Here is a 12,000-nt window from a genome sequence, read left to right on the forward strand (position 1 = left end):
AAGTGTAAACTCTAACATAGACTAATAACATTTCGCTGCACCTGCGTTAACATTTAAAAATATGAGTATGAGACCAATATCATTTAAAAATGTATTTTGAACTACAACGGTATCTCCAAACACATGTTCACTAATAGCAGCTGTTTAGCTGGTTAAACCAAGGTTAGCAATGTGTTGGCAAAAATGAATGTCCAAGTCAAGAAACCTGTGACTGGTACTATGTCAGATACCTCAGTGCCTTGCGAAAGTATTCGGCCCCCTTGAATTTTGCGACCTTTTGCCACATTTCAGGCTTCAAACATAAAGATATAAAACTGTATTTTTTTGTGAAGAATCAACAACAAGTGGGACACAATCATGAAGTGGAACGACTGTTATTGGATATTTAAAACTTTTTTAACAAATCAAAAACTGAAAAATTGGGCGTGCAAAATTATTCAGCCCCCTTAAGTTAATACTTTGTAGCGTCACCTTTTGCAGCGATTACAGCTGTAAGTCGCTTGGGGTATGTCTCTATCAGTTTTGCACATCGAGAGACTGACATTTTTTCCCATTCCTCCTTGCAAAACAGCTCGAGCTCAGTGAGGTTGTTTTTGAGTGTTTATGAGCATTTGTAACTTGAGTCTGATAATTATCTATACAAAACAGTTAATCTGATAATACTCGTGGAAATTCTTTGCAAATGCAATTTATTTATATATGAAAACTGAAATGGTCTATTCATTCAACCAGAGCCACATTTTCACACTGGTCCCCTGTGGGAATGGAACCCACAACCCTAACATTGCAAGCACCATGCTCTACCAACTGAGCCACACCATCACACCACATCATCACAAACCACTTGATGTCTCAATATACTCATTTACTGTATTGTGCATTGTTTTTCTTCATGGTGATGGAAAGTCTACAGGTACAAACCTAGATGACCACCAGCCTATGTACAATACAGTAATGTACATTTACATTAAGTCGTTTGTAAGGATGGTAAATTAATACTGCACAAAAAGTGGTTGTTCCCATGTTATTTGAACAAGAAAAATATTTAATTTGCGTGGATGTTTGTGTCTTTGCCCAAAACGTTGCACTTTTTGATGTAAATGCCCCCTTTACACTACTTTTGTGAAAATGATATTCTTCTTCTTTTATGATTCTGATTTATCAGAGCTCAGCACCCCTACTTCCAACGGCTATGCTCCAGTGAGTGTAATTAGTAGACTCCCTGCAGTACCCTGGTTGAATACCCATGTTGTTGTTGTTTTATATCCTGCCCTATTAGTGCTTGCATACTACCAATTAAGGGGGGATCAGCCGCGGTTGGACATGAACCAGCAACCTTGTGTCATCTCACTATTCATTTACAGTTGTACAATTATGATTCCATTTACCATTTGGACAGCAGGTGAGTTCAGCATCATGCTGTATTGCACGTTCCACAGCACCACGGACAAACTTCATACTCCAGGGAGAGACATCGTCATCCAGCAGAACCACGTTCATCATGATCCCATCCAGACACGGTGGATAGGTCGCCTCGCATCGTCCTACGATCAGCACCAGCCAGCAGACCCACAGCGACAAACCTCTATAAGCCATTCTGAGGACTGTTCCAACTTTTCACAAAGTGAGTCTGGATTTTCCAGCCTCAACGACTTGTTCTCTTGTCAATTCTTTTGAGATGTTCAATTACAAGGCATTTGAGCTGTGGGTTAGCAAAATCCAATTGCCAGAAATGTTCTACTAATTCCAAAAAGTAAAAACTTAACAAAAAAGATTGTTACTTGTCACCCCTTTTGATTCTGTATTCCAAATATCTCAATATTCTGACGCTATATTCCTTTCATATGTTCCATTCAGTCCAGACACCTTTTTCAGTTTGAAAAGAAACATAAAATCTGCGTGCAAAAACCTATGAAGGCTATGAAAATGTAGTTCTCAGAATGTCCCAATGTTTTTTTTAAATGTAATGACTGACTATGACTTGACTGCTTTGTTTTAAAAAAAAGATATGTGGATTTACACACCTACTTTGTTCCTCTTAGATTTGGCAACTCACGTGTGCTTTCCTAACGCACCTGTTAATGAACAACTGGAATCAACACACAGCCTGAGGGAGGTGGTCAGACAATAATAACCTTCTCACCATTGTTCCAAGGTCCATCAAAACCAATAATCACACACACTTCACATCATCAGGGATCGTGTCAATTCCATTTAAATTCCAGTCAATTCAAGAAGTACACTGGAATTGGGTTTGCTTTCTGAATTGCCCTCAACCCTGCACATCACACAACCACAATACACACAGGCCAGTACACAGCCATAGGCCTGTAGAGGGCATGTAGGCCTATGGGGCAGTGGGAATTACTGGGGGCCAGGGAGGGCTAAACCATTTCTATAAAATGCAATTTGTACTGCTACAGTGGTAAATATGAAAATAAAACTATTCCAAATGAAATCAGAAACATTCTACCTCTGTGTCATGATGTAAAGAGAATAATAATAATGTATTCCAGCACGTATTCAGGTGTCCTTTAGTCAGCAAGACGCATCAATTCATTCAGGCTACAAGAGTGTAGACCTAATGACATTTGCCGAATGTCCTTACACTTTTTGGTGTTTTGTAACAAATGTATCTTTCCCTTCCTCTTGGACAAATATGCGCAGATAGCCTACTTTTTGAAGTGATTTGTTTGACAGTAAGATGAAAACATCATGACTTTATGTACCGTTTTCTTAGCTGAAGAGCTACCACTCCAACTTAACTTTGAACAATGGTAAAACAGGGAATTAGGGTTTCTAATTGCAAAGCTAATTCTAAATTCTACATGGTTTCAAATGGCAGCCGAGATAAGAGCATAACCATGCGTAGGCATAAGGTGGACTCAGTGTCAGAACATTTTGGAACTCAGTTATGTTTAAAATTCAGATTCAAAGCTAGATGGAATGGGTAAGTGGTTGCAATTGATCAATGACCCATGCTGTTCATTTGGCAGTGAGGGTAGGAATAGAGGGGAGCTGTCAGCATCATGCCGTCAGCCTCGTGCAGTATTGTTAGGTTAGTCATAACAGATGGACACACTCACCTGTTTACTCAGATACAGAACACACCAATGCCTGGCTATTGTCTAAAGGTGATCTCAGCTGAGTTTCACCAAAACAGCTCACCTTGTAGATCATCCTGTCTGTGGACACACCTCCAGACAAACATTATGTCCGGCTATGGCCCTATTTCCCACGCCCCCCGCCCCGTTACCTGCACAAACATCTCATTCATCAATATGCCAAGTCAAGAGGACAGACCATTAGGTTTACTTAGTTCTGTGTGTATATTTTAGCTTGTCTGTGTGTGGTGCGTTTGTACGTCCATTCAAGCATGTGTCTAGGGGTGTGTGTGTGTGTGTGTGTGTGTGTGTGTGAGTACGTCAGTACATGCATTGTTATCATGGACCTGGGGCAGGAGGACCTTATCTATGCTTAATAGCAGGTTTAAAGTCTAAATCTGGTTACTGACCAGCAATCTGATCACATGTTTCTGTTGGGCTCTGTATGTACAGTTGAAGTCAGAAGTTTACATACATCTTAATCTCAGTTTTTCACAATTCCTGACATTTAATCCTAGTAAATATTCCCTGTCTTAGATCAATTAGGATCACCAATATATTTTAAGACTGTGAAATGTCAGAATAAGGGTAGAGAATGATTTACTTCAGCTTTTATTTCTTTCATTACATTCTCAGTGGGTCAGAAGTGTACATACACTCAATTAGTATTTTGTAGAATTGTATTTAAATTGTTTAACTTGGGTCAAACATTTCAGGTAGCCTTCCACAAGTTTCCCACAATAAATTGGGTGAATTTTGGCCAATTCCTCCTGACAGAGCTGATGTACATGAGTCAGGTTTGTAGGCCTCCTTGCTCGCACACACTTTTTCAGTTCTGCCCACACATTTTCTATAGGATTGAGGTCAGGGCTTTGTGATTGCCACTCCAATACCTTGACTTTGACCATTAGGTTTACATAGTTCTTAGTTCTTAGTCTTAGTTACATTCCCATGATGTCAAGCAAAGAGGCACTGAGTTTGAAGGTAGGCCTTGAAATACATCCACAGGAACACCTCCAATTGACTCAAATGATGTCAATTAGCCGATCAGAAGCTTCTAAAGCCATGACATAATTTTCTGGAATTTTCCAAGCTGTTTAAAGGCACAGTCAAATGAGTGTATGTAACCTTCTGACCCGCTGGAATTGTGATACACTGAATTATAAATTAAATAATCTGTCTGTAAACAATTGTTGGAAAAATTAATTGTGTCATGCACAAAGTAGATGTCCTAACCGACTTGCCAAAACTATAGTATGTTAACAAGAAGTTTGTGGAGTGGTTGAAAAACAAGTTTTAATGACTCTAACCTAAGTGTATGTTAACTTCAGACTTCAACTGTATGTATTTAATTAATTAAGATATTTTCTTTTTGATGCTGGCTTGGAGGATAGTTGGCAGTCTGGAGGATAGATTAGACAGAAGTAAAGTTGACATCCTCATAAAAAATAACTGGAAAGATTTAGATCTATACCGCGTTTTAAACCGAAGCAGTGTCCTCATGGCTTATCTATCTTGGATTTACAGTGCCAAAAAGTGGATTATCCAAAATACTGTATAATGCATGACATCAGGGGTTAAAACAGGTCAGGTTTAACCATTACTTCAGCCCCACTTTAAAGAGCTTGAGAGTTCACCTGTTTTGTGAAGTACTGTGTTGTGTATACCTTTGAATTTCTCAGAAATTGGTTGAGGATTACTTGTCCTTGTCTGCCCTCTAATGGACTATCAATATTACATACCATTGTAATAAGCAATATTTTAATTGCTAATAAACTTTTTTTGACCACAAGTTAACTTATTAATGCAAATAATCAACAAATGTTCACACAGGTATGTGAATAATACAGTAGGAATGACAAGCCGCTAGTCCCAGTGATTCAACAGAAAAAGTGCTCTTGAACACAGTGAAACTTCAGTTTCCCATCAGAAGAAGAGCGTTATGTAGTACACTAGCTACTATATATTTTTTGTCGCAATCAAACATGTAATTAAACATGCATAGAACCCTAATTATGTTTACAAAAGGCTAAAACAAGGACACTGCATGATGAAAGTATGAGACTATTGACAACAGTGTATGTCCATAAAAAATAAAAAAAGACGTGTCTGTTAATCTGGATAGCATTGGTTTTAATGATAAAAAAATGGGGTTTGAACCACATATAGTAATCATTAGTAACTCTGTTACAAAGATGATAAATGGTCATTGGTCAACATTAGACTGAGGGAGTAGGTGTTACCAGGGCAATATCATCAGAGTGAATTGTGTAATGGGTTAGACCAGGTATATATTGGCACAAAACACACATTTCTAAATAATCTGATCAACAACATCTACCTCACCTGTCATAACAAATGGAAAATAAATAAGTCAATCAATCAAAAGTATGAATAAAAACAATACAATTTAGGAAGGTTTGATGCTCTGTTTCACGTTTTCCCTACAACAGTGATTTATTAAACTTACTCGACTCCTGCTATTTTAAATTATCTTAAATAAACCATCAACCTTTAATCTTAAATCAAAGTTAACCTTGATATTTTTTCTTAAAATTAAATCTTTTACTTTTCCTCATTCACATTCCAACTGAAACCTACGTAAAACCATCTTAAGCCTTATACCACATTCCAACCCCTTTACTTATTCACTCCTTCCTCTGCTCCCCTTGCCCGTTTACCTCTCTAGGCTCCTTCCTTCCCTGCCTTCTCTCCCTACCCTGGACTCCACTTCTCCCTCTTCCCTCCCCTTTACCTCTCCAGGCTCCTTCCTTCCTTGCCTTCTCTCCCTACCCTGGACTCCACTTCTCCCTCTTCCCTCCCCTTTACCTCTCTAGGCTCCTTCCTTCCTTCCCTGCCTTCTCTCCCTACCCTGGACTCCACTTCTCCCTCTTCCCTCCCCTTTACCTCTCTAGGCTCCTTCCTTCCTTCCCTGCCTTCTCTCCCTACCCTGGACTCAACTTCTCCCTCTTCCCTCCCCTTTACCTCTCCAGGCTCCTTCCTTCCTTGCCTTCTCTCCCTACCCTGGACTCCACTTCTCCCTCTTCCCTCCCCTTTACCTCTCTAGGCTCCTTCCTTCCCTGCCTTCTCTCCCTACCATGGACTCCACTTCTCCCTCTTCCCTCCCCTTTACCTCTCTAGGCTCCTTTCTTCCTTGCCTTCTCTCCCTACCCTGGACTCCACTTCTCCCTCTTCCCTCCCCTTTACCTCTCTAGGCTCCTTCCTTCCTTCCCTGCCTTCTCTCCCTACCCTGGACTCAACTTCTCCCTCTTCCCTCCCCTTTACCTCTCCAGGCTCCTTCCTTCCTTGCCTTCTCTCCCTACCCTGGACTCCACTTCTCCCTCTTCCCTCCCCTTTACCTCTCTAGGCTCCTTCCTTCCTTGCCTTCTCTCCCTACCCTGGACTCCACTTCTCCCTCTTCCCTCCCCTTTACCTCTAGGCTCCTTCCTTCCTTGCCTTCTCTCCCTACCCTGGACTCCACTTCTCCCTCTTCCCTCCCATTTACCTCTCTAGGCTCCTTCCTTCCTTGCCTTCTCTCCCTACCATGGACTCCACTTCTCCCTCTTCCCTCCCCTTTACCTCTCTAGGCTCCTTCCTTCCTTGCCTTCTCTCCCTACCCTGGACTCCACTTCTCCCTCTTCTCTCCCCTTTACCTCTCTAGGCTCCTTCCTTCCCTGCCTTCTCTCCCTACCATGGACTCCACTTCTCCCTCTTCCCTCCCCTTTACCTCTCTAGGCTCCTTCCTTCCTTGCCTTCTCTCCCTACCATGGACTCCACTTCTCCCTCTTCCCTCCCCAACCCCACCCTCCACTTCTCCCTCTTCCCTCCCCAACCCCACCCTCCACTCTCTGAAGGTGCAGGTGGAGGTCTAGGAGCTGATGATCTGTCCAGACCAGGTCTCATGCTTGGTTCCTGGGGCCAGGTGGGTGATGATCACCTCCACCGCCTGCATCTTCTGGTTCTTGGGGGGGATGGAACAGACTTTGTACGTGACCTCGTCGCCTTCCATCGGAACATATTCTCCATCGATACTAACGAGGGAGATCATTTTTATGAGAGACTGCAAACCTCTCTAGGTCTCGGACATTCTCGGTTCAATTATAATCTACAGCAAAACACTTTAGGACTGACAATTGTAATCTACACCAAAACACTTTAGGACTGACAATTATAATCTACACCAAAACACTTTAGGACTGACAATTATAATCTACACCAAAACACTTTAGGACTGACAATTATAATCTACACCAAAACACTTTAGGACTGACAATTATAATCTACACCAAAACACTTTAGGACTGACAATTATAATCTACACCAAAACACTTTAGGACTGACAATTATAATCTACACCAAAACACTTTAGGACTGACAATTATAATCTACACCAAAACACTTTAGGACTGACAAGTGTTATACCGCTATGCGCTGTACATAATATCATATATTATAATCACAATATACCTTATTGCTTTATCATATAATTATAATCTTAATGCTTCAGAACCACTCACTCAGAGATGTGTACAAAGATATCCTCTCCACCGTTGGAGGGCTTTATAAAACCATGACCCTGGCATCTGTAGAAGGTCCTGCACACGCCCTTATACACTGGGCCTGATCTGGCCCGCACCGTCCTGAGACACACAGCAGAAAAACAACACACATTAACCCTTGCAGAATATTCTCAGACCTCGCCAACATTATCCCCCGCAGACTGTTCTCAGGCCTCCCTAACATTATCCCCAGCTGACTATTCTCAGGCCTCCCTAACATTATCCCCAGCTGACTATTCTCAGGCCTCCCTAACATTAACCCCTGCAGAATATTCTCAGGCCTCCCTAACATTAACTCCTGCAGGCTATTCTCAGGCCTCCCTAACATTAACCCCAGCTGACTATTCTCAGGCCTCCCTAACATTAACCCCTACAGGCTATTCTCAGGCCTCACTAACATTAACCCCAGCTGACTATTCTCAGGCCTCCCTAACATTAACCCCTGCAGGCTATTCTCAGGCCTCCCTAACATTAACCCCTGCTGACTATTCTCAGGCCTCCCTAACATTAACCCCTGCAGAATATTCTCAGGGCTTGCATCCAAAATGGCTCCTTAATCCCCAATAGTGACCAGGTCACCCTCAAGGTCATGCACACACACAATATCACATACACTACTACTTATACCACCACAGATTATTACTACTCACGCTGAGTATGTGCGGGTGCGTTTGGTGGGCAGGGGGCTGGGTAGCTCGCCTGGCATCAAGGGGGGTTTCCTCTCCCTTTCCCACACTCGACTTCCCTGCCTGAGGAAGGGGAAGGACAGTGAGAGGGGAGTACGGGGGGAGCTCAGAGGCTGTGGTGGATCGGAGGGGGACGAGGGGTCGGAATCAGCCATCTCTGTGGTGGTCCCCCTGGGGGTGTGGAGCTCCGTGGGAGAAGCTGCCTCAGTCTCGAGTGGGACACAGCTTGGGAGACAGGCCTAGACTGCCAGCATGATAAGGGTGATGTTGGTGTGTCAGTGGTGGTGGTGGTGATGTGTCGGTGGTGGTGGAGGTGGTGGTAGTGGATGTGGTGGTATTACTGTTAGGATGCGTCTGGAAAGCAGGACAATGGAGGAGCTTGGAGGTTTCCTGGAAAGAGAGGAAGAGAGAAAGAAAAAAAGTGTAAGAAATAGAGAGATAAATATATTAATAAATCCTCAAAGACTGCAAAACAAGGAGGGACGACAACACAACAACACACTCAGTGAAATAACAATAACACAGTGATTTGGTTTGAAGCACCAACACTGACCTCAATGTTTTCAAAATATCTGTCTATATAACCCAGCCTCGCCGAGTAGAGCCTTAGCTCCAATCTTGAATACATTATTATAATACCAACCCCCCTATTCACATAGAGCTGGATAGCATTACGTTACTGCTCTTATACTGTATTTTGTATTCAGACGTCAAACCCTTTGAACAGACTGAGGCAGCGCAACCAGCAGATTCTTTGACTGAAGAATCCCTAGACAATATCAAATTATTTAGCCATTGGGAGCATTGTTGTGTCATTTTGAGACTTATTACCATAGCCCTCCCCTCTTAGAGTCTGCCTGCTGATGTCTGTCAGTGCTCTCTATGTAAAAGATGAGTGAAATGTGTAGCAGACCACATCCCTAGGGCTTCTCCATCTTTCTATGTGACAAGTGGCACCATCTAAATATGGCTGCCTGCATGGTGGTGCAGAGTCTGCCCCATTATTGACTGGAGGGTCAGGGTGGAGACAGGGTGGATACCAGGGTTTAGGGAGGAGGGTTTAGTGTGGTAGAGATCAATAATGATCCAATAACGAGGAATGGGCATCCTTTATTGTTTATTGGTAAGAGGAGGCGTTCTGTTTTATCCCAAAACTAATTTAAGGGAAATGGATTAATCAAATGTCCCCCATCCATGTGTCAAAGAAAGATGGCAGGTTTTATTCTGATGACAACATCACATAGGCTGGTGCAATGTTGAATTGAAGGTGTACACATATCTGTCACAATTTGGCACAGAAAAAAGACAGTTTGAAAACTATTATTGACTTGAATTATTAGCTACTAAATGACACATCATGATATATTAATAACAACTACCTTCATATAACAATAAAGTTGATCTAATCGTATGTGTCTCATGAGGAACATTTAATATATTCCCGCTTGTAAAAGTAGTGAGAGTGACTGTAAACCTATCAAAGAGATAATGGGATTATAGGCAGTACACTGATTATTTGGGTCGTTTTGGAGCACTGGAAACCCCAGGGCGGACCAGAATGGCTTCAACTCGACAGAAAGGCTGTCCCAACTAGCCTTGCGCCTCCCAAAATCAGAAGGGCACTGTGGCTGCTTGTCATTAGCATCATCAGCATGGGAGACACGTAAATATTCAGTACACTACACACACACACAGTGACACTCACGACGCTGCTCTTTTCCTTTCTGGACGCCTTTAATTTGTCTAATCCTTTTTCATTTGTCAAATAGCGGTTTCAAATATAATGTTGTCTCGATTCTCACTCGCTCCCAAAATTAATCCCACTGGCATCTTGATTCCAGAACATTCTCATGTGTAGCATACCAGCTGAGACAACAGGATAATACATTGATCACTCAAAATAAGGTAGAAGCGGCATAAAAAATTTTTAAAAAAAAATGTAAAGGCTAGTCTACTCATCATAAAAGATTCATCAAGATAACAGTTTACATAGATTATAAATATTTAACCCGGGTGGTAAATTGTATATAAATAGGACCTTTAAGAAAAGATATAGCCTAAAGCGCACTATCAAACTAAAGGCTATTGATTTATCGAGCTCTTACCGTAAAATGTCAAGCTGTTTTCGGTCAAACGTGCAGATGTCTTGACTCTTAACTGTTATATAACGATAATTATATAATTAAATAAAAAATAAACCTGCACAGACATGTGGAGAGAATACCTATTGCTTGTGGCTGGCTGGCTGCGCGGCACAAGCTGGTCTGTCTGGATGATTAGGGAGCAAAATGAAAAGGGAGCAGAAAGAGAAGGGTACAGGGGTTCCTGTTCCGACACAATGAAGACTGCAGGTGCGTTTATGTTTTGTATATTGTAATAGGCCAGGCGGATATAAATTCCTAGTAGCCCTAATCATAGAAGTGGGCTAACAATTGTGAACATCGTTAAGTGAGCTCTGATCAAATAAATATTGTTGAAAAAAAAAACAGCAAACTGTATGAGAGCAGTCAGATAAGATTCTGATATAGTCACTATGAGTGAAAAAATATAGCATGATAGGTCTAAGAGACCATAAGGACTTCTAGAGCAGAGAGTCAAATTAATGTTGCATTCGGTCTTCAACGAGGCCCGGAAGGAGGGCCGCTCTGACAATGTGTTCTATTTCCTCGCCATCAAAATCGGCAAAAGAAAACTGCCCTCTATCCATCGGTTTTTAAATGTTCGATTCTCCCTGACTGTCTAGCTTTTGTTATGGTGATTATTAGCGAGCTGGAGACAGTCCAAAAGAAACTGTGAATGTAGGTCCATTATCATTTCTACAGTTTCGATTTTGTTTTTGTGTTCCCAGAACACATATTTTATGTTCTTTAAATGTTTCATTGGGTTGTGGCAAATGTTCCTAAGGTTCCCAGAATGTTTCATTAGGTTGTGGGAACAGTCTGGTGGGAACATTGTGGAGACATCACCAAATATATGTTCCCCAAATAAAAATAAACCCTCCCATTGTGCCGATGATTATGCAATGTATATTTTAGGGTGCAAAAAACCTTCACCTGGTGTTACAAGAACGTTCCCAGAACACATTTAGTCAGTTCTTAAAAGGTTCCCAGAATGTTTCATTTGGTTGTGGGAACATTGGGTCAAGGACATAGAGAGGCAGGTGTTACCCAGACTAGTATTCTAGGCCAACTACAGGCTGATATAGACACTGCATTTTAATTTTATTCATAGGACATTTGACCAGCATTTAATCATACAAACATATGGACATATACAACAACAAAAAGGTCAAATGAAACACAGCTTATTTGCAGTCTTTCCAGCTTCAATTTGAAGTGATTGTGCTACTGTAGCTGTGTTGTTGGCTAGCATCTCTGAACAACAGCGTTTTGACGAGAGCACATTCTCTATGCCAGGCGAAATCGCACCTTTTTAGCGCATTGTTATGGATGTATCCAGATAAATGTCACTAGAAAAGAGCTTAAACAATTGCAAACGCAGTTACTTTGCTGTTATTCTGGCTGAACTTTTTGATGTGACTAAGTTAGCCGTAGTTGCCTAGCTAGCAAGCAAGGGATAAGAATGTTGCCTCGACTTAGGCCTAATTACCTGTGCCAATATCCTCCAAACACCAGCTTCTCAGGCATTATC

At 41.8% G+C, this 12,000-nt stretch overlaps 2 protein-coding genes across 7 annotated transcripts in view; both read right to left on the minus strand.

Moving 5' to 3' along the window:
- Positions 1-2,076, minus strand: part of LOC118372314 (guanylyl cyclase C) — a 33,631-nt gene extending 31,555 nt beyond the window's left edge. For both annotated transcript variants that reach the window (XM_035758158.2, XM_035758157.2), the window contains exon 1: positions 1,389-2,076. In XM_035758158.2, the coding sequence (XP_035614051.1) occupies positions 1,389-1,596 (208 nt within the window). In that variant the 5' untranslated portion in view covers positions 1,597-2,076. The remainder of the gene's footprint in view (positions 1-1,388) is intronic.
- A 3,140-nt stretch (positions 2,077-5,216) lies between these two features.
- On the minus strand, positions 5,217-11,044 carry LOC118372318 (cold shock domain-containing protein C2-like). 5 transcript variants are annotated; one of them, XR_008073148.1, is made up of 6 exons: positions 10,455-11,044; positions 8,314-8,739; positions 7,622-7,744; positions 6,684-7,135; positions 6,538-6,609; positions 5,217-5,935 (listed from the first exon to the last, which is right to left on the minus strand). XR_008073148.1 is itself a non-coding variant. In XM_052472637.1 (4 exons), the coding sequence occupies exons 2-4, from the start codon at positions 8,502-8,504 to the stop codon at positions 6,973-6,975; spliced, it is 477 nt and encodes a 158-aa protein (XP_052328597.1). In that variant the 5' UTR covers positions 8,505-8,739; positions 10,055-10,169; the 3' UTR covers positions 6,925-6,972. The 5 variants fall into 5 exon arrangements, 1 of the variants encoding a protein (XP_052328597.1); XR_008073155.1 differs by lacking the exon at positions 6,538-6,609 and having other exon boundaries at positions 5,217-5,933; positions 6,758-7,135; XR_008073149.1 differs by lacking the exon at positions 6,538-6,609 and having other exon boundaries at positions 5,217-5,933.
- Positions 11,045-12,000: the final 956 nt, after the last annotated feature.

Source organism: Oncorhynchus keta, chromosome 2 (genome assembly GCF_023373465.1).
Source record: "Oncorhynchus keta strain PuntledgeMale-10-30-2019 chromosome 2, Oket_V2, whole genome shotgun sequence".
NCBI lineage: Eukaryota > Metazoa > Chordata > Actinopteri > Salmoniformes > Salmonidae > Oncorhynchus > Oncorhynchus keta.

Coding starts and splice junctions, on each gene's coding strand:
- LOC118372318 (XM_052472637.1), bottom strand. CDS start 8,504: ATGGCTGATTCCGACCCCTCGTCCCCCTCCGATCCACCACAGCCTCTG. Junction 7,745..8,313: donor CGCACCCGCACATACTCAGC/GTGAGTAGTAAT, acceptor TGTGTGTCTCAG/GACGGTGCGGGCCAGATCAG. Junction 7,136..7,621: donor ATCTTTGTACACATCTCTGA/GTGAGTGGTTCT, acceptor CTCCCTCGTTAG/TATCGATGGAGAATATGTTC.